General features: G+C 43.8%; 2 protein-coding genes and 1 long non-coding RNA gene across 4 annotated transcripts in view; 2 read left to right on the top strand and 1 right to left on the bottom strand.

Moving 5' to 3' along the window:
• Positions 1-451: 451 nt before the first annotated feature.
• On the bottom strand, positions 452-5,408 carry LOC134486199 (uncharacterized). The gene is made up of 2 exons (XR_010065025.1): positions 3,157-5,408; positions 452-1,007 (listed from the first exon to the last, which is right to left on the bottom strand). It is a non-coding gene; the product is annotated as an uncharacterized LOC134486199 (long non-coding RNA).
• Positions 873-8,175, top strand: LOC103691948 (uncharacterized). 2 transcript variants are annotated; one of them, XM_008762439.4, is made up of 4 exons: positions 873-1,075; positions 4,672-4,811; positions 6,482-6,563; positions 7,367-8,175. In XM_008762439.4, the coding sequence occupies exons 1-4, from the start codon at positions 873-875 to the stop codon at positions 7,596-7,598; spliced, it is 657 nt and encodes a 218-aa protein (XP_008760661.1). In that variant the 3' UTR covers positions 7,599-8,175. The 2 variants fall into 2 exon arrangements, 1 of the variants encoding a protein (XP_008760661.1); XR_010065023.1 differs by having other exon boundaries at positions 936-1,075; positions 6,482-6,656; positions 7,367-7,591.
• Positions 8,176-10,661: 2,486 nt separating this feature from the next.
• Top1 (DNA topoisomerase I) overlaps positions 10,662-21,123 on the top strand; it is an 83,136-nt gene continuing 72,674 nt past the window's right edge. The window contains exons 1-2 of the mRNA NM_022615.2: positions 10,662-10,883; positions 11,197-11,221. Coding sequence (NP_072137.1) covers positions 10,851-10,883; positions 11,197-11,221 — 58 coding nt within the window. The 5' untranslated portion in view covers positions 10,662-10,850. The remainder of the gene's footprint in view (positions 10,884-11,196; positions 11,222-21,123) is intronic.

Below are 21,123 nucleotides of genomic sequence, written 5' to 3' on the forward strand. Positions count from 1 at the left end.
TTTCCGGAGCTGGGGACCGAACCCAGGGCCTTGTGCTTGCTAGGCAAGCGCTCTTCCACTGAGCTAAATCCCCAACCCTCACTTGCCTCTGTTTTAATCCCAGAATTTGGGATTAAAGATGTGAACCATCACCACCCATCTATTTTGCTTTTAAGGCAGGGTCTCTCTTGATTATTTCTGCCCATGGGCTGCACTGGCGAGAGAGTTGTTTGTTTCTCCCGCTTACCATGGGTATTACCTATGTGTACCATCCTTCTGGCTTTTTTAGTTTTCTTTTGTTGAGACCGGGTCTCTCTTTGTAGTCCTGGCTGTCTTAGAATTCCCTATATAGACTAGGCTGGCCTCAAAGTCATACAGATCCTTCTACCTCTATAGAGTGCTGGGATTAAAGGTCCTTATATCTGGCTTTTCGTGTGGATAGCAGGGATTGAGTTAAGGTCACCAGGCCATCTCCCCATCTAGATCTCGTTTTTATTTGCATTTTTCATATCATGTGTTGGCAGACTCTCATACATGGCTTTTGCGATGATATTCTGCACTTTCCAGCTAAGAGAGAAAATTGTGGGTGATAAACCCAAGTGGAACTTTTCAGGCTAGTCTGAGATTTGAGCTGGGGAAGACACAATTAATCACAGGGCAGGTGTTTTTCCCATACAGAGTCTGAGCAGCACGTTGCTGGCCAAAAGGCAGCTAAAGGTCAGTTGTGCTGCAGAAAGTCCCTCAACCATCCAAATCCAGAGAGAGGAAGGAGTTAAACCAGTTACCTTACAACATCAGGAGCCCCTAAGAAGGGCACTTGGATGTACCTAGAAGCTGAGGCCTTTCAGAATTGTGTTCTGTGTCGCCATGACTACTGCAGGCCGTAGAACAGAATGATGCACTCAGTCAGCCATCTTCTTCCTTCGTGGTCTTCAGTTGTGATTTGGGAACTGCCCAGGCCCAGTGTGAGAAGGTCTGCTACGTCCCAGTTAGGGCAAGCAAGAATCACAGAGGCCAGCAAAGCTGGGCTGAGAACGGAAAGAGAAATGAAACCCTGCCACGGCTCGTGTGTGCTCAAGCAAGAAAGCCACCTGTGGTCAGTTGACGTGTGGCTTGGGTAAAGAGAGGGGGCTAGAGCAGTGGGGGTGAGGACGGTAGACTTCAGGGAGTGGGCATGGGGGCAATCGCAGATAACAACAGTTAAAAATAAGGAGCATGGGGGTTGGGGATTTAGCTCAGTGGTAGAGCGCTTGCCTAGCAAGCGCAAGGCCCTGGGTTTGGTCCCCAGCTCCGAAAAAAAGAAAAAAAATAAGGAGCATGACCTCATAGGGCAAGGGGCAAAGGGCTGGGGTAGAGAGAAGGCAGGTTTTGGGAGGTAGAATAGATAGGTCACAGAAAACAGCCATTAATAGGTCACATCCATCGCACAGAGGAAAGAAACTGTTGACTTGAAACTGGGAGGCACCGACAAAGCGAGTAGCCCGTAGCTCTCTCATCTGTAAGATTGGGACTGTAATAGTTCCTTCCTCTTGGGGTCAGGTTAACTGATGCGTACAAAACGTACAGCTGAGTGTAGCCAGGTGCGCAGCGACTGAGGAGCCCGGGGTAGGAGAAACACACAGCCAGCTTGAGTGACAGAGCGAGAAACCCACCACAAAAAACAGAGGGTTGTACACATCTTATAGTTTGCCACAAACAAGTGTTGACCATATGAGAAGAAACTTCTGTTTTCTGAAAGGAACTGAGGAAGACTGACTATCTGGGAAGCCAGCGGCAACAACCAGAAATTCAGAGGGGAGGGAGGCACGAGAGACACTGCCCTGCCCCTTCCCCCCCCCCCCAGAATTGGGGCTCTGCCTCCAGAAACACACATATGTGTATGCAAAGTACTATAGTTAGGCATATCATGTTCTGGGAGGAAGCGGGCCCATAGCATATCACATTATCAGAGGACCTAATGGCACACATGTATGTACACATTTTAAAATTACTTAGCCAAAAAAAAAAAAAAAAAAGGGAAGCAGATGAGACAAGAGGTCTGCACTCATGCATGGATAGAAATAGCTAAGTCAGAGAACCCAGGACATAGGGTGGGGGGGGCAAAAAAGTCAGCAAAGGAAACAGAAGGCTTAGAGAAACAAGCAAGCTTATGGGGGGATGGGAGAGGAGTTAGCTCAGCTGTCATGGAGCCCAGAAAAGGTTCATGGCTGTGGGAGCTGTTGACTAAAGTTTGATGGGCAGGTACGAAACTGGACGTCTGAGGCAAGGATGATAATAAGGACCCTGGCTATGTATCTCTTTCTGCCCTGCTTGACACATCAGAAGGCACTCACACAGGAGGATTAAAGGTGGTACACTATGCTCAGAGAAAGAAACCAGTCACAGAGTAAATAAGTTCAATTCAACAGCAACAAATCCCAGCACTCCGTAAGCAGAGGCAGGCAGATCTCTTGAGTTTGGAGCCAGCCTGGTCTACAATAAGCAGTTCCAGGACAGCCAGGGCTACACAAACAAACCCTGTCTCAAAAAAGCAAAAACAAACAAACAAACAAAAAACCCAAAGAAACCAACAACAATAACAAAACAAAACAAAACAAAACCCCAAAAACAAAAAACCCAAAACCAAAATCTCAGTCTTCATTAAGATTACTTTTTTTTTTTACCCCAAGATTTATTTATTATACATAAGTACACTGTAGCTGTCTTCAGACACACCAGAAGGGGGCATTAGATCTCATTACAGATGGTTGTGAGCCACCATGTGGTTGCTGGGAATTGAACTCAGAACCTCTGGAAGAGCAGCTGGTGTTCTTGACCACCAAGCCATCTCTCCAGTCCTCAAGATTACGTTTTATAGCCAAGCATGGCAGCTCTACTTCTAAGCCCAGGGCTCCGGAGAGACAGAGTTAGAGATAGGCTGGTCAGAAGCCTCAGGCCAATCTGGTTCCATTTAGTGACTTCTGGGTCAGCTAGGGCTACATAGTGAGATTGTGTCTCAAAAAGAAAACAGAATCGGGGAGTGTCTGAAAAGTAATAACTGAACTGGAAAAATAGATATGTTCAAGCACTTGGGAGGCAACAGAGGAGTGATGGGTGGGAAGAGCTAAGCGGAGTGGTTATCATCTTAGAGGGCTGAGAGGGAGTTGAAAGAGAAAGAGGACTGGGCTGTGGACATACCTGAGAGAAAGAGGCTGTCGGCAAAAATATCCTCAAATGCAAAGTGCCCGTGCTGGTGGGCAAGCACGTCTGTGGGCATCTTACGGAGATCCAGGTGACTAGTAGACAGTGTCAGCAGACAAGCAGTGTCAAAGAGAGGGAATTACTCTTCGTGAGACGGAGCCACTGCGGTTTTGATGTCGCAGAGTGTAGGGATGCTGCATTCGGAAAAGAGCACTCCGATTCAAAGGACCGCTTGTTCTGGGTGTGGCGTGGCCCGGTTGGAAGAAGACAGAAGCATAGCACGCCACCGCCACCGGAAGGCTCCCGCATTACACCAGGTGGAGGTGATGGAGATTTGGTTCGATGTGGAGGCAAAGGGAGTGCTGAGATGTGTGCATCTCTGAGCATTTGAAGGCGACACGAACAGGATTTGTTGACAGACACGTTACCAGCAAGCACCATGGATGGCTCTAGGTTTTGAGAGGAAACCTTATTTGTTTTTAATTTGCTCCCAGAAGTAGATGTTCTGCAAAGATTTGCGCTCTGTCTCCTGGTTGTGAAACAAGTGCTTAAGAAAAAAAGATAAATTTTAAATAAATTGCATTGCCATTAAAAAGAAAGGAAAGGAAGGAAGGAAGGAAGGAAGGAAGGAAGGAAGGAAGGGAGGAAGGGAGGGAGGAAGGAAGGAAGGGCAGAAGACTATGCCCAGGATCATTCAGGGTGATTGAAGGTAATTGATGGTATTTGGAAATTATAGTTTTGTTGTTTTTTTCCCATTAAGTATGTAATACTGGGCTCCCTGAGAGAGTCCTCTTGGATTCCCTGTCCTGGGGGCTCTCTTACACGGTTCCAGAAGGCTATGTTGTCATTGGTAGGTTATTCCTTCTGTTTTCTCTGTCTCTAGGTAGCGGGAGACAGTGGTGAACTTTGACCCACAGATGTACTAGCAGGGCTGGACATCAGACAGGCACGGAGTAATGTCAGAGTAATTTAACTGCATTGTAGAAGCTGACAAGGAATGTCTGTCTTCCTGGGTTCTGAGTGTTTCTCCAGCTTCATCACCAGACCCCATTGTAGGTACCCACAGCAGAGTCCTGAAAGAACGAGGATGTCTCCTGCCGGCCCACTGGGAGAATTCTCTTTAGGGCCCTGAAAGATAAGCCATCCTGAAAAACTCATCCTCTGAGTCAATCCTCAAGTGATTTCCTGGAGGCAGGGGTGCAGAGTCACCATGCGTGGTTGGAAGCAGCCTGTGGCTTTCTAGAGACAAAGAAGGCTGTCTCCTCCAAAAGAATATGTCTCTGTCTGACCCAGAGTTCCTGATATTAACTGGGCTAGTGCTTTCTCAAGGAGGTTGGGATGATCCAATAACCCTGAACTAGAAGTCAGCAGACCCTGTTTTCTTATTAAACACGAGTGTGTCCTGTCTATCATCATCATCAACAACAGCCACACAGAGACACACACACACACCCTCTCTTAGCCTCAGGCTACTCCACTTAACGACTGCATTACATTCCTCCCTGTTTATAGTGAAACCTTCAGAACTACTTGTCTAAACTTGCTGCCTCCACTTCCTGATCTTCTGCTTGCTTACCAACCCGGGCCCATCCCTAAAATGAGGCTGTGTGTCCAGGCTCTCCCAATGACCTCATCTACTCAAATCACTTCAGGTATTTCAACTCCGCGACTTCTAGTCCTTTCCTGAGCTCTGAAGCCATGCGTCCCATGGCCTACCCGACACCCTGACTCAGCTAAAACACAGTCAGTTTAGGCTCAGCATGGGCGGAGATGAATTCATCTTTTTATCAAATGTGCTGGCTAGTTTTATGTCCACTTGGTAATCATCAAAGAGGTAGGAACTTCGGTTGAGAAAATGCCTCTATAAGATGGGGCTGCAGGTAAGCTTGTTTGGTATTTTCTTTTTCTTTCTTGTTTTTGTTCCCCGCCCCCCAAAGGAGTGAGGCTTCTTTTCCTATTAGCAGCCTTTCACTTAAGCTGGTGCCACAGCCAGGCTTGTGTGTCCTCACTACCACTCCCCCCCACCCCTTTTTTTTTTCCAAGATAGGGTTTCTCTTGGGTGTAGCCTTGGCTGTGCTGGAACTCCTTCTGGAGACCCGGCTGGCCTTGAACATGGAGATCTGACTACCTCTGCCTTCAGAGTGCTGGGATTAAAGGCAGCCTGCCGCTTCCTCAGTCAGAAGCAGTTAGACCAGAAGCAGGATGATGACCTACCTGGCAGCATTCCCCTTGAGGAGAGTCAGCAAAAGCTGCTGTCACTCCTGTCCCCTCTACTCCACTCTAGATGGGTCAAAATCCTCTGTCTTTTTTATACCCACACATATCGCTATCCCCATTCTAACTGGCCTGCTGTGGTTAGCGTAACGACCTCAGTAAGTCTCCTAGCTAACCTCCCCTTCTCCATCCTCAGCGCCCTTGAACTATCCACTGTCTGTTCTGTGGTACGAAGTCGGTTTGTTTGTTTGTTTGTTTTTTTGTTTTTGTTTTGTTTTTCTTTTTTCTTTTTTTGGAGCTGGGGACTGAACTCAGGGCCTTGTGCTTGCTAGGCAAGCGCTCTACCACTGAGCTAAATCCCCAACCCCACGAAGTGGTTTTCAGATACTGTTTTCCTAGCTCCCCTTCTCGCCTTCCTAGCCTCATTCTATGTCCCAGCCTCACACCGACTTTATCTATTATCATGACCTAAAGCCATTGATGCCCATAACTTTCTGCTACCTTCCAGCTTTTCTTGTAATATCTTCTCTTCCTCAGAGATCCCATTTCTCCTCTTTCAAAAATTACATCGTACTGTATGGGTTTTTTTTTTTTTAACCCCTGATTCTGTCCCTCTAAAATGTCCCTGATGGGTTGGATGTGGCTCCACTGCAGAGTTTCCATAAGAACTGGAACTTTGTCACCTCTCCCTTTATTGTTCCTTGTATCTTAGGGTAACAGGAATGTGACTTTCTCATTATTAGATTGAGAGTTTTTTCCAAAATGAAGATTTGGTCTCGTTCGTATCTGTATTTACACGGCTTAGCATAGAGCCCATCTACCTCATAGTATCAACTATACTCACATTCCTTAGGGAATAGTGGTCGAATGACTAAATATTCTTATCATATCAGGGATGAAGACAACAGAGGGTTTGGCCCGTAATCTTAGTACTTTGGGAGGTTGAGGCAGGATGAGAAAGACAGTGGAAACACACACATAGATTCCCCCACACCCTGAGCCACATGGCGGGCTCCTAAATCCCAGCTACTCTTTCTGCAATCAAGGCTTGGATCTTTCCCACCAGCCTTTCCTTTCATTTAGACAACTTTCAACCTTTGCTTTGCAGCTGCTGTTGTATCAGAAGACAGTGGAACATGTCTGGTTGCTGAGGTCAACAGCATGGACGTTTACCATGGATCACCAAGCAGGTTCTATTTTGAGAGTGTTCAACTATTTTTTTTTTTTTTTTGGTTCTTTTTTTCTGGAGCTGGGGACCGAACCCAGGGCCTTGCGCTTCCTAGGTAAGCACTCTACCACTGAGCTAAGTCCCCAGCCCCTCAACTATTTTTTTTTTATTTTTTAAAGATTTATTTATTTAATGTAGATGAGTACACTGTAGCTGTCTTCAGACACACCAGAAAAGGGCATGGGATCCCATTACAGATGGTTGTGAGCCACCATGTGATTGCTGGGAATTGAACTCAGGACCTCTGGAAGAGCAGTCGGTGCTCTTGACCACTGAGCCATCTCTCCAGCCTGAGTGTTCAACTCTTTTTTTTTTTTTTTTTTTTTGGTTCTTTTTTTTTCGGAGCTGGGGACCGAACCCAGGGCCTTGCGCTTCCTAGGCAAGCGCTCTACCACTGAGCTAAATCCCCAGCCCCTGAGTGTTCAACTCTTAACAGGACACTAGATCTCTAGGCGAGGCATTATAGCAAGGGAAAACTGCTAGAAGACTGTAGTTAGGAAAACAGTAAAGCCAAGACTATGAGACTGTCAGGAGCGCTGGGCATGGTGGTGGACGTCAGTAGTAAATCCAGTACCAAAAAGACATCGCACATCACACTGAGGCAGAATTCATAGGTATTCTCTCTTCCTACTAGCACTCTCCTGCCCTCTCCCTTCAACCTCTCCCAGCTTCCCCAGCCTTGACAAAATGCTGCTCCTTAACGTGACATACTATAGATCTATTAGCCAGCACAACAACCACACTACTTTCTTCTCAATTCTAAAGCCTCAAGAAATTCCATGTAAGTGGCTCAGTTGAAGCCGGCTGCTTGTTACAACTGCCAAAGAGGGACCACAGCCCATTCGTGGCTGTGCATACGGTCCCTCCAGAGCCTTGTGAGTCCGGGGGAAAGTATCAGAAAGGAGAAGTTGTTCAGGCATCATCACGAGTGCCTAATTCTGGAAGACAACAGTTGAATCAGGCTTTAATAAAACCCACCCAAGAAGCAAATGTGTGAACTGACTCCATTCATTCCGAAGGAGCCCAAGTCTTAAGCAGCAGACAGAAGAGGGGTTGAGGAGAGGGGAGAGAGAAGAGAAGGAAGAAGAGAGGGGGGGAAGAAAGGTTTTTCCAGGCTTAAAGATATTTTGGAAGGATGGTACTGGGGCAACGCCTTCAATCTCAACACTGAGGTGGCAGAGGCAGGCAAATCTCTGAGTTTGAGGCCAGCCTCATCTAAACACTAACTCGAAACAAACAAAGAAACAAACACAACTCCAAAAGAACCCACCCCCCCAAAAAAAGAAGAGAAAGGAAGGGAGAGAAGAGAGAGAAGAGAGGAGAGAGAGAGAGAGAGAGAGAGAGAGAGAGAGAGAGAGAGAGCGAGCGTGTTTCATGAGGCAGGAACTGGAAAGCTAGCTCAGTAGTTCATTGACTACCCTTCCAGAGAACCCAGGCTCAATTCCACCACAACTGTCTGTAATTCCAGTTCCAGGAGATCTGGCACCCCTCCCATAGATATGCGGGTAGTCAAAACACCAATGCATGCAAAACGTAAGTAAATTAAAAAAAAATATTTTGGAGACACTGCAGACTTAAGCATCATACAGGTACCAGCGTATTGAAGATTCTAAATAGAACCCCAAGAAAAGCTCTGTTTAACCTTAAATCCCAGTCATGCTTGGGAGACAGGCATACGTCATCATCTAGTCACTTTTATGAAGGCCGAGGTGGTCTATCAGCGAATAGTCTTGAGTTAAAACACTATTTTCCAAGCCTGATCTATTTGCCTTAAACCTCCTTGGAGTATGTCTTATATTCCCTCTCTGTACTATTCCTGGATTTTTTTTTTAAATAAATAAAAGCGGTCTCATTATGTAACGCTGGTTAGCCTGAAACTCACTATGCCAGGCTGGCCTCAAACTTACAAAGATCCCCTTGTTTCTGCGTGTGGAGTAGTGAGTTAATTAAAGGTGTGGGTCACCACGCCCAGCTGAATATTTTTATTTAAAATTAATCACCCAATATCTAAAAAAAAAACTTTAGCTTAAACAGTTATTCCATGGGTTTTATGTGGCAGTTAAGTGGTTTTTTTTCAACATACACATTGAAATAGATACACGTCCACTTAAAAAAAAATGTCAAAGTTCGTCTGTGTAGGACCAAAAGTCCTCTCAAGCGATAAGACCATGCGTGGGATCATTAGTTGGAGAAGAGAGTGGTCACGTGGACATCACTAGCCAAACATGGAGGCAGAGGTGTTTAATCTATGGCCCGATGATGGGTAGGCATGATTGAGTCTAATACACTACCACCTTTGATACACCATTCTGGAGCCTGCATTCTGTTTCTATGTCTAGCTGGACTTCCTGGGAGGGATCTGGAAAGCCAATGACGATTATCCCAAGTTACCAGGGGCTGGAAGCTAAAGCAGAGGACTATTTTTCTTGAAGGCTGAATTATCTCAGCCTAACTGCAGTAAATGGGTGGGAACCAGATGCCTCGCCTGCTGGCCCTTTGACATGGGAAGGCTATTGAGGAGAGACGCTAAGCCAGGCAAAACTGACTCTGGCATATGGCTACGGAGAAAGAGCAATGGAATCAGGCAGGCCTAAATATTAGATGATAGATATTTTCTACATGCCCCCCAACAAGGTCTTTTTGTTTGTTTGGGATAGTTTATTAAAGACAATTATCACCGGGAGTCAGAGTGGTTAAACAACTTGTCCAAGGTCACTCAGAATAGGAAAATTCTGCATGGGAAAGCAGAATTCAAAAATGGGCCAGTTGACTTCCAAGTGTGGACTCTTAGCCACTGCATTACTGTACTTGCTTTTGCTTATTGGGCTCTTCTGTCAGAGGACCTGTTGATGAATCCTGGGGACTAAGTGCTGAACAAGATGGAGAGGTCCTCACCCTCACTGACCTCGAATTATATAGAGACAGACAAGAGGTCACTAGCTCCCCTATGAGTAACTTAAAGACTGTGGTAACTGTTATAAAGGAGAGAGGTAGGAAGGATCGGCATGTGGAAAGGGGCGTTTAGTTGAGTTTTGAAGTATTTACAAGAATTAATCCCAAGTGATTATCTCTCATAATACGTTTATGAAGGTTTTCCGAATTTATTTATATTTTGACTTAGGGGGGAATTGAGCCCGAGTGGAGATGAATTCAGCCTACGATCCAAGTGTTGATGTCATTAATCCCTCAAGACAGTAGATGGTCCACACCTAGGACTGTGAGGATTCAGGGCAGATCTCACAGCATGGTGCTCCCTAAATAATAGTTCTCTCCCGGGGTAGCGTCCTGAATAGAATCAGGAACCATTTACCTGGGGAATCCAATTCCCTTTGATCTGGAACCGCAGCCCTCCCACATCAACAGTAATTCCTGGCTCACTGTAGGTGCTTCATAAATATTTGAAAAAAGAACAAATGCAGTAGGGCACTTGTGACACCGGGCTACATGTATGAGTTTGTACCCTGGAGCTAAACCTGACTGAAAAATTAAAATAACTTTAAAAAATGGACGTGAAGTAATCCAGAAGTCTGAGGTCTGGACAAAGGCTGTGAGAAGACTCCAGCTACATGTGCCTTAGGGCCGCTGGTGAGCTGAGATCCCGGTAGCTAAGGTACGCGCGGATCAAACTTGTCTGGTTCTAGAAATGCAGAGGCTGGAGACTCGGTCCCTGCCCAGCCCAGCTGGGTCCCGCCGCGGCCTTTAAAGGCCTACCACGTGGCTGCACGGGTGTCCAGGGTCCAGAGGCGGTGTCCGCGCTGCGCCTGCGCACTGCCTAGAGCCGGCGTACCGCCTCTGAGAACGCCAGCCCGAAGCAAGGCAGAAAGCATAGGATGGGAGGAGCCAAGGCCATATGCTAATAAAGGGGCGGAACTTGCAAGGCAAAACCGGCTCTGTCTCCCGGACCTCTAAGAGACCCGCCGCAACCCTCAGCCTCTTTCCACGAGCGCTGACGTCGGCGACGTCCCATTTAAAAGCGGCCGCGCAGGCGCAGTGAGGGGAAATGCGAACTTAGGCTGTTACACAACTGCTGGGGTCTGTTCTCGCCGCCCGCCCGCCCGGCAGTCTGTCAGCAGCGTCGCCGCCGCCGTCGCCGCCTCCTCAGCTGTCCCGGGGAGTCTTGGGCCCTTGGTTGCTGTCGCCGTCTGTTCGTGCCTCTCAGGAGCTCCGTCCGCCTGTTCAGGCCGCCCCGACCGTCCGCCTCTCTTCCCCGCGCTGCCTCTGAGCCCGCAGCGTTCGCACGCCGGCCGACATGAGCGGGGACCATCTCCACAACGACTCCCAGGTGCGACCCGCCGGCCCCGATCTCGCCGCCGGCCGCCGGGTTCCGGCTCCAGCCCCTCCGGCCGCGCCGGGTTGACAGGCCCGGTTCCGCGGTGAGGGGCAGCCGGCTGGAGTCGCTTGGATGGTCGGGCCCCGGGCGGAGCCGTCAAGTTGGAGTTTGGGGGGGATGGCAGCCCCGGGTAGGCCATTCGCGGGCCTCTGGGTTCCGGGGCGCCGGGTGGGACCGAGCCCGGGCCCCCGGCCGCGCGCTCTCGCTCGCCGGCCCGGGGCTTCATGTGCGGGTTGTTTCATCTTCCCTCCTTTTCTTTCCTCAGATCGAAGCGGATTTCCGATTGAATGGTGAGTGTGCCCCCCGCCCCGCCCCGAGTGTCCCCACACGCCGCTGGCTGCCTCCCCCGCGCCGGGCCGGAGCCGGGCAGAGGACAGACATGGCGTCCCAGAGACTAAGTCCCGGCTCCTCGCTCACCGGCCCCATTGTTCCCATCGGGCCGCCTGTGGACCCCCTTTCCCGGGGCCCCAGCACCCCCAGATCATGGCCTTCCCCAGAGGGGACACTGGAGACCCCGCGTCGCCCGTCGCTGGGTCTCGGGCGGCCTTTCTCCGCCGGGATTCTTCCCGGGAAAGTCGCCTTGTCGACGGTCGGGACTTAGTCTCTGCGCCATTTTCTTTTTCTCTCTCCTCTCCTTTCTGTGCCTGTGTCTTTCTCTCCCTCCCTCGGCTCCTTCCTTGAGCTGTCCAGAAAGAGCTTTCTGCAGAGCAGAGCCATATAAATCACAGACCTCACCAGAGAAGGAAGGCTTAGAGACGAAATTATCATTTTTCCTTCTTAATAGAACTTTATTTTGGAAGTTACTTGCTTTCTGCTTCGTGTTTGCTTGCTTTTTTTTTCTTTTTCTTTTCTTTCTTTTTTCTTTTTCCTTTTTTTTTTTTTTTGTGTCTGTGTGTGCTTCCAGAATGAAAGATTCCCATAAGGGTAGCTGTTGGGTTTTATGGGCTTTTTTTTTCGTCTTCTTAATTTATTTTTTAAATGGTGAGATGTTTACGATAGCAGTTATGGTTCTTAAAACTAAAGCCATCTTTCATGGAGTTCTTTGTATTTGGGGATTGTTTTCCCAAGTTGTGTTCTTTGCAAAGATACCTCCCTTTCAAAAAGTTTTCAAGTTGTCTGTGTGTCACCTAGTGTGAGTGTTGGACTTGAGCATATTTTCTTTTAAAAAAAATTAAAAGTATTAGTGACTAGAACTTCCTATTGTGGCTAGGGTTCCCAAGGCAGGTTTTTTCCTTTTTCTTTCTCTCTCTCTTTTTTTTAAAGAGACATAGTTTAGTGTGCTCGTCCTAAGGAAAGGTTGTTGAGCTAATCATTTGGACATGATGTGCTGGCCTTTTCTTGAGGGTCATATGGAGTTTTTAAAGGGGTCTTATTTATTGAAGCAGAGTGGCCAGCCCTGACTCCTGTCCACTTGCTCATTCTTCTCAGGGGCTGCTGTTTTTTCAGGAATCAAGAATTAGCTAGCTTTCCCACACCCTTACACTTTTGAGCCCTTTCCAGTCATTTGTTTTTTTAAATATTTACACCGGTTACCCAGGAAAGAATGTTCCTGGGTATCTCCCACCACCCCAGTAAGAAGCTCCCATTTATGAGTTTTCCAGCAATTCCATTGTAGTATACTGGAAATTCCCACAGATTCTTATGGCACATGATCGTGTTCAGTTGAGTTTGGGTTCTGGGGAACTGAGTGAGAGAAGCCATTGGGTAAGCTTTTCTGGTGCAGAAGTCCATAGTACTGGTCTACCCAACAGAAAGCAGCCTTACCTTTATATTTTGAAGTGGGTCACCCAAAGAGAGATGGCACTGAGTTAGAAAATCTGTCTATCTAGGTAAAGCTATGCTTTTCTTGAGCACCTAATATGTGTCAGTACTGTGCTTAGTACTAGAATTGAACCTGTCACCACATCTGTCTTTGTTCAACTCAGCCTACTGGGGGGAGTCATTAGTTAATTACAAGGTAGGTGTTGGAGTATGTATATGTGTACCCAAAATGCTTTGGGAGCATAAAGGGTTTAATTTTATCTGGGGGTGGGTAATTTCAGAGGTGACTGAGCAGGGTGTTGTATAAGACTGGGTGCTGAGAATCGTCAGGGGTTGGATTGTTTCTTGGGAGTATTTGTCCATCCTGTCAGGCTTTTAAAAGAGGGCTATGAGACCATCAAGCATATAGATGTGCTTCTTTGAAAAGGGGGCAGAAAAGGATGTGGTAGGTATAGATGTAAAAAGTGGTTCTGAGGGAAGGTAGGAATTAAATATAGAAAAAGTGTTTGCTCTTTAGTTGAGCCTAGTACGTGTTATATTTAGCAATGAAACAAAATTGAGCCTTTTTTCCTCTTAAGTTTAACTTCCATTGTTCTCATTTAAATACAAAAGAGCTATTGAATGTGTGCATAGTTATGGTCTGGGTATGTTATCTTTGCATTTTTATAGAGTGAATTAAACTGCCTGTGCTAACTTTTAGGCTATTTTTCCATTTTCCAACAGTGATATTTAGTATTTATTGAGCACCTGTCAGGCTTGAATCTCAACTCACCTGATTTACTCTTTGGAAGGACCCTTATGAGTTAGTTACTGTTATCTCCATTTGAGATGAAACTGAGTGTACTCTAAAGCCATGAACCTAGCCTCCCTCCGTGCAATAGGGATGCTGCTGCTATGAAGAAATGACGTTTCCTGTTTTGTATAGGGCAGTTAGAGGGAAAGGGAAATACTGATGGCAGGCCATCTACTTTTTGCCAAAAATTTGAAGACAAAAGCAGTTTTGTGTGCCTACTACCTTAAGGTTCTGATGCTGTAGTGATGTCTTTGTAGTTATTGTCTAGATGTTAGTGTCAGTAACTTTGCTCTTTCAAGTATACACTGTGAACTAGTGAGTGATCAAATAAATATGAAAGACAATTTAAAAAAATTAAAGCTAGTTTTTTAATACCAGGCTTAATTGATCTTTATAGTGAGAGGATATTTAAATATGATTTTAAGTGTGCCTGAACAATCACATTAAAACCACCTTAATTTGCTTGCCCAAATCCTCTAAGGTGTAAAAGACTTCCTCCCAGCCCCCATTGTGGATACTTAACATTTACAGCCTTTTGTGTGAAATTTAGAACATTCTGGGTAATACTCAACTGCTGTGAAATGTTATTTGTGTAGTATATTTATATTGAAGATTTTAGCAATGAGCTAGTCATTTCAGGAGCATAGCCCAGACTTCATACTTCCCTCTCACCTGAATGAAAAAGGTTCCTTTTGTCAGTAGCACTAGCCATAATGGGGGTGAGTCATTACAGGATGCCTAGCTGTACAGTTGTTAACATTAGTTTAAGGTGCTGGGAATCTTTTTCTGTTTCAAGAACTTTAAGTTACTGTCTGTTTTATTGGACTTAATGGAGCTTCCTCCAATTACTCAACTTCATTACATTATGATTTGATAATGTGTATATTATGGATAGGTTTCATGGATTTAATTTGAATGAAGGGAATTGTTTTGATTGTAATGGTTGTACTTCTGTGCTTGCTGTCTGTTGTATATGAGTGATGACAGGCAATGAGAAGGCTCATAATGTGGCTTTAAACCTGAAAACTGGTTGTTTCTCCAAATGAAATCTGGAAATCTTTAGATTTAGTCTGGATGAATGTAAGTATTAGATTCCAGTGGAGTCTTTTTTACCCTTTAGAGCCAGACTCCTTGATGGACTTTTTTTTGAAATTAGTAAACTGCTGGTATCTTGGAGCATATCAGCTCTCACGAAGTTCAGCCTGGCTATTTCTGGTAAAACAAGAAAATCTAGGATTTACTAAAGAAATCAGAAGAAAATCCTCATAGTTTAAAAGAAAAACGGGGTAATATTTCTAAGTCTTTAATGTCTATTTTTCTTTCGTAAGTAGATAGTGCAAAGTGGAATGTTGGGACCCAGAGTTGGTCCCCAAATCTTATGTCAACCTAAACACAGGGGAAGGAAAGTCTTTTTTCCGTCAGCATAAAAATGATGGATTTGAGAGTTTGAAGATACTGACTTATTCTGGGTATAGTGAAGCATAATAACTATTTGTATGAGTGACAGGAATCTTTATAGTTAACCTGTCTTAAGGCTACTATACCAAAATTAGGATTTAAGAATTTTGTTTTCAGTGTGTGTGGCATGGAAAAGTTAAAAGTCTGCTTTTTTTTTTTTTTTTTTTTGGTTCTTTTTTTTTCGGAGCTGGGGACCGAACCCAGGACCTTGCGCTTCCTAGGTAAGCGCTCTACCACTGAGCTAAATCCCCAGCCCCAAAAGTCTGCTTTTTAAATCTGTAAATCTGTTAGAAAAACTATATATTATAGCAACAGTTATGTTGATTATGACATGGGAAATAATTTTTGTCATTCTTTCTGAATACATGTCATTTTAGAAGACCATATTCATATTAATTGGGTGTGAGTATATAACATATATTACAGATCTTCAATAACTTTTCTAATGATGCTGAGTAAGACTGGCTTTTTCTTTTTTCTTTTTTTTTTTTTTTTTTTTTCTCGGAGCTGGGGACTGAACCCAGGGCCTTGCGCTTGCTAGGCAAGCGCTCTACCACTGAGCTAAATCCCCAACCCCAAGACTGGCTTTTTCAAACCCAGACCCAGTCATTTCCCCAGAAGTGTATTGTCTGAGGGATTGAGTCTTTCTCCTATGAAACTTTGATGGACTCTAATTTAAAGTTCACTGAAATGAATTCCAAGTGTAATTTCTTTGAATGTGCCTGTAGATGATGGCAATATTTGGTGTTAAACCCAGAAAGTTTTTGTTTGTTTTAAAAGAAAGAAAAAAAAAAACAGATTAAAGGAATGGCATTTAGAAGTGGGAATCCAGGGGCTGGGGATTTAGCTCAGTGGTAGAGCGCTTACCTAGGAAGCACAAGGCCCTGGGTTCGGTCCCCAGCTCCGAAAAAAAAGAACTAAAAAAAAAAAAAAAAAAAAAAAAGAAGTGGGAATCCTTGAGTGACATTCTTTTTCTGTGGTTTAAATTATGTGTTTATCCCTTGATTACTTTTAATCTATTAACTTTACAAATCAAAGTTATTTGGGCAAACAATCGATAATTCACCTTCTTAAGGTGTAGAGTTTAGGATAGAAGTTCCAGACTTAGTCAGTGGAGTACTGTACTTAAGGGAAGATTTCAGATTATGTTTGCCTTAAAGTAATAAATGGGGGTGTTGTCTCATTTTCTTTCTTCCGTAAGTCTGAAGTTCAAGAAGCACCTTTTTATTTCTGTGGCTTCAGGTCTAGCTGAAATAGGGATTCTAAAACTGAAGACTTTTTTATTTTTCAAACACCTTCTCCTACCTCCTCTTGACTGACTAGATGCTGGCAGTGTGCTGTGCTGATAAGTGTGGGCCTGGACACTTTGAAAGGGAATGAAGAAGGGTGGAGGGCAGCACTGTGGCTGAAGCATGATTAGGAAAGAAAAAAACGTTTAAAGCAGAAACCTATTTAGGTATTACAGTATTTTGGTAATGTTAGAGAAAGTGTCTTAGAGTTTGCAAGTCCACATTGTTTATTATGGAATTGGGGTAATCTGGAGTGCATACAAATTATAATAGCATTGACTTAGATTATCTGTATCCAAATGTGAGTTAATTGTCTGTTACATATGTTTCAACATTTTAGTAAAGAGGCAACTTTAGTCTTTATTTCTTTTTGGTAGGTACTCATTTTTAATTGTTGCCCTGTTTTTAGATACATTCACTTTTCTACCATTCTTACCTCTATGTACCATCCTTGACACTTTCTTCAGAAGTATCTTATATGTTTTTCTACCAGAATATTAATTCCCATTTTATTTTATTTTATTTTTTTATTTATTTATTTTTTTTGGTTCTTTTTTTCGGAGCTGGGGACCGAACCCAGGGCCTTGCGCTTCCTAGGTAAGCGCTCTACCACTGAGCTAAATCCCCAGCCCCTAATTCCCATTTTATTTTATTTTTGTTGTGTGCCAACCTGCCACCTCCCATTTTAATTTAATATTTGTGCTTGTTTCTATGGAATAAAGTGACCAGAGATTCATCTAGATAGATATAAGGAAAGATGTTAATGCAGACAGTGTTACTTGCTTTTGTGTTTTATATATATATATATATATATATATATATATATATATATATATATGAACAAAATATTTTTGAATTATGACAGCTTCCTAGTTATTTTGTTTTTATATTTATTTGTTTTGTGTGGGTGCCTGCATGTGTGTGTGTGTGTGGGTGCCTGCATGTGTGTGTGTGTGTGTGTGTGTGTGTGTGTGTGTGTGTGTAGAGCTCACAGCCATGATGTGACATGTAATCAGAGGGCAACTTGCTAGAGTCCGTTCTCCAGGCAGGGTCTCTACATATTCCCCGGTGTCCTGGAACTCACTATGTAGAAGAAGAGGCTGGTCTCAAACCTCAAACTCAGAGATCTATTTAACCTTTGCCTTCCGAGTGCTGAGATTAAAAGCATGCAGCACCACATTCCTTGAGGCTTTCCTATTTTTTTTAAAGAGCAAGGACTGGCCAACCTTTGGTCTCAGTACTCAGTTATATACACACACTTTTTCCCTCTCCCTTCCCCCCCCACCTAAAACCCCTTCTCTTTCTCTCTCCTCTTCCTCTCTCCCTTCCTCTTTCTTTCTCTCTTTCCTTCCTTCCCTTTTCCCCGCTTCTTAGCTTTCTAGGTATGGAGGTGTTCTCCTTTGAGGTGGCCTTACTCAATGTGTAGTCTAGGCTGGCCTTAAACTAAGATTGTCCTGTCTCGTGAGAGTTCTACCACATTTGAACTAAACTAGACTAACACACCTTTAGAGACTTGGTAGCAATTGCTACTATCTCTGAGATTACAATTGCTACATGCCCAGAGATTACTTTCATAGGCATGTTACTGATTGGCAAGAGACTGATCTGGCAGGTTTATGTTAACTGCTTAAGACCACTTAATTTAGCTGGGCATGGTGGCACATGCTTTTAATCCCAGAACTTGGGAGGCAGAGGCACGTGAAATAGAGTGAGTTCCGGGTCAGGAATACTGGGAAACCCTGCCTCAAAAACCACCACCAACAAAACAACTAAACTTACCATCTCTTTGTGGTAGTCTCCATGTTTCTTTGTAGTTAGCTAGTTGAGCTTTTGGTTAGTGGCAGAAGGAGAAGTGGAAGGAGGGAAACTAAAAGTCTTACCAGACACTTTTTTAAAATTAAATCTGCATTGAATTGGGATTACTGGAGATTTTATAGGTTTATGGTGAACTGGAGGCAAGGAAGAAAACTTAATTTCTATTTTTTCCATTCTCACCTCCCCATTTCGATAGCATATTGTTGGTGCAGGTTCTAGAAATTTAGGTTGTGATCAGTAAGCTTCCTAGTACAGATGTCACAGCCCATCCTTTACTATCTGCTGGTAGACATGTAGCCTGGAACCCATGTACTTGGACTGTTAGGTAGCTAAGAGATTCTTTGGTATTAAGGCTGGAACCAGCCTTAGGGTTGGTCAATAGGAAGCTGCTAGAGAAAGACATTGGGAAATTAGAAGTTTACTAGGAACTTGTTCTTACTCTGAAACTTGTCCTGGCTCCTGATTTTCTCAGCTAGACATTTTCTGTTTCATAAACTATTAAGGATTATATAAGAATATGAAGGTTCCTCTCTGTTTGAGATAGGGTCTCACTATGTACCCCTGGCTGACTCAGAGCTCACTATGTAGACTAGGTTGTCTCTTTCTTTGAGTGCTGTGATTAATGGCATGTGCCACCACACCCAAGCAGATCTTTATCAATGTTAGACCTTAAGTAGTACTGGGATTATCCCTCACTGGTATTTCCTGTTAATGTTTTAAATCTTCCTAACCTTTACACAATAAATTGTAGCTTATAATTAGAATTGGTTTTGTCTTTTGTCTTAACTCAGCCATTCTATACCTATCTTCATTGAAAAGCAATAACTCACTGTAAAATAAAAGGGTCTCCATATCTAGGTTTGAACTAAACAGGACCCAAGTATATATTGTATCCTACTTTTCTTTATTCCTTTAAAGTATTTTAGATTTCTGATTATGTATATATTTGTGTGTGTGCACATGAGTGCAGGTGCCCATGGAAACCAGAAGCATTGCATCCTCCCTCAACTAGTGAGTCACCTGATGTGGGTATCAGAACTCAAACTCAGGTCTTCTCCTCTGCCAGAGCAGTCTGTGCTTTTAACTACTGAATCATCTTTCTAGCCCCCTATTGCTACTTTTCTAAGAATAAGTTTAAGACCTAATTAGTTTCTTAGCAATTGAGAAGACAGGCTTTAAAAAAAAAAACGAAGACCGTCTGTCAATGCAACTAATTTCCTGGTCTTTTACTAGAACTGTGGATTTTCAATTAAAGATGCCCATATTTTAGATAAATTTAATAAATAAAAGGCCAGAATATTTTTTTAAACTCTGAAAATCAATGTCTTATCAGCATGTTTTTTTTCAAAGGCCCCAAAACTTTTTTTTTTAAAGATTTATTCATTTATTATATATAAGTACACTGTCGCTGTCTTCAGTCACACCAGAAGAGGGCATCAGATCCCATTACAGATGGTTGTGAGCCACCATGTGGTTGCTGGGAATTGAACTCAGGACCTCTGGAAGAGCAGTCAGTGCTCTTAACCACTGAGCCATCTCTCCAGCCCCCAAAACTTTTTTAAAATGAAAGACTGAAGTCACTTGAGAATTAACTTAATCCTTATTAATTCTATGTCTTGCTTAAAGTGGCCAACCCAGCTTCCTGTGAAATAGTAATTTAGGGAAACAAGCATATCAAGGTTAGCTCAGGCTTGTATTCCTAACTTCTTAGAAGGCTGAGGCAAGAGGATGATCAAGTGAGCTCCATGTCAACCTGGGCAATTTAGTGAGACCTTGTCTTAAAAATGAAAAGAGGCAGGCAGTAGTGTTTCCAGACAAGGCTGCAGCTACCAAAGTCCAGAATTTAGAACAGAGCTCTTGCACCACGAATCAAGTCATCAGCTTTGCTGTCCTGCTGGCAGTCTTGGTGGTATGCTGAGGAGAAAAAGGTGCCTACTAGGTGATAAAGAGCCTTTGTCTGATCTAGTATGTGTTCAGTCTGACCCTGGAGACAAAGATGCACTATTTGCACTGTGGGGTTGCCCAAGCACATACCACTTCGAAACCAGCATCACCAACAAGGATGAGGGCACCTCTACATGCAAACTTCACCTCTAGCTAGTCTCAAAGACATAACACATCGCTCAGATACAAGGACTTAAGCTTGATGGATCAGAATAGCACATGGTCACAGCAGCCGTTCCTTCTTTCATTCTCCCAGATCTCATTTCTCTGCTCATTCACTCCCTTTATCTCCTCATGCTTTGGAGAGAAACATACCCTGTTCATCATAATGTACTCTGTGCTACTACATGCCATAAATATTCCACTTACCCTACCACTTTGTTCCCTGTACACCATTGGCTGGTCTTGTAATCTTCATTCCAGAGTTGCTTCTGTCTATTAAACATGGCAGTCAACACAACTCAAGAGTAGAGTACTTGCCTAGTATGTGCAGTGCTCTAGGTTTGATCTCTAGTACTACAAAAACAATCCCTAAATTAAAGCTTATATTAAAAATTTGGTAGCAGAGTGCATGTTAATAGTTGTATGAGAGGATAGGTATTTGTAGGACAGTGAAAAAAATTATATAGTTAGAAACTTCCACAGTGGCTCATAAGTCTAGTTAATGCTAAGCATCGAATTGTCTTGAATTTGTTATTTTTAAACTACCACTTAAAGGGAATAAAAGTCACTTAGGAATGCTTCACTAACTAGTCTAGTATCTATTAGATTAAACCTAATAAATCTTATACATCTTATACCATTGATCAAGAAGATCATTACAATAGGCAAATTGTACAGAATTAAAATAGGTACTGGTACTAATGTATTCCCATATCAAATTGTTGGCAAGAATAAGGTAAATTATCTGGTCATAGTCTTCTGGTTAAGTTCTATAATCTAGACATTTATTTGTATAAAGCCTAGTTTTTTGTAGTGACTGCTTAAGGCTTTATCCCCTCCCAACCAACCTCCAAGAAAATCTCCCCGGTTGGGACTTATTATTTTGGCAGTATTTGCGCTTCCTTAAGGTTGTGATATTTAGTGAGGAAAGGGCTCTCTAGAGTATAAAGAATTTCAGGAATGTGTTCCA

Source organism: Rattus norvegicus, chromosome 3 (assembly GCF_036323735.1).
Source record: "Rattus norvegicus strain BN/NHsdMcwi chromosome 3, GRCr8, whole genome shotgun sequence".
NCBI classification, from domain to species: domain Eukaryota; kingdom Metazoa; phylum Chordata; class Mammalia; order Rodentia; family Muridae; genus Rattus; species Rattus norvegicus.

Coding starts and splice junctions, on each gene's coding strand:
- LOC103691948 (XM_008762439.4), top strand. CDS start 873: ATGATGCACTCAGTCAGCCATCTTCTTCCTTCGTGGTCTTCAGTTGTG. Junction 4,812..6,481: donor ATCTACTCAAATCACTTCAG/GTATTTCAACTC, acceptor TTTGCTTTGCAG/CTGCTGTTGTATCAGAAGAC. Junction 6,564..7,366: donor TACCATGGATCACCAAGCAG/GTTCTATTTTGA, acceptor TCAATTCTAAAG/CCTCAAGAAATTCCATGTAA.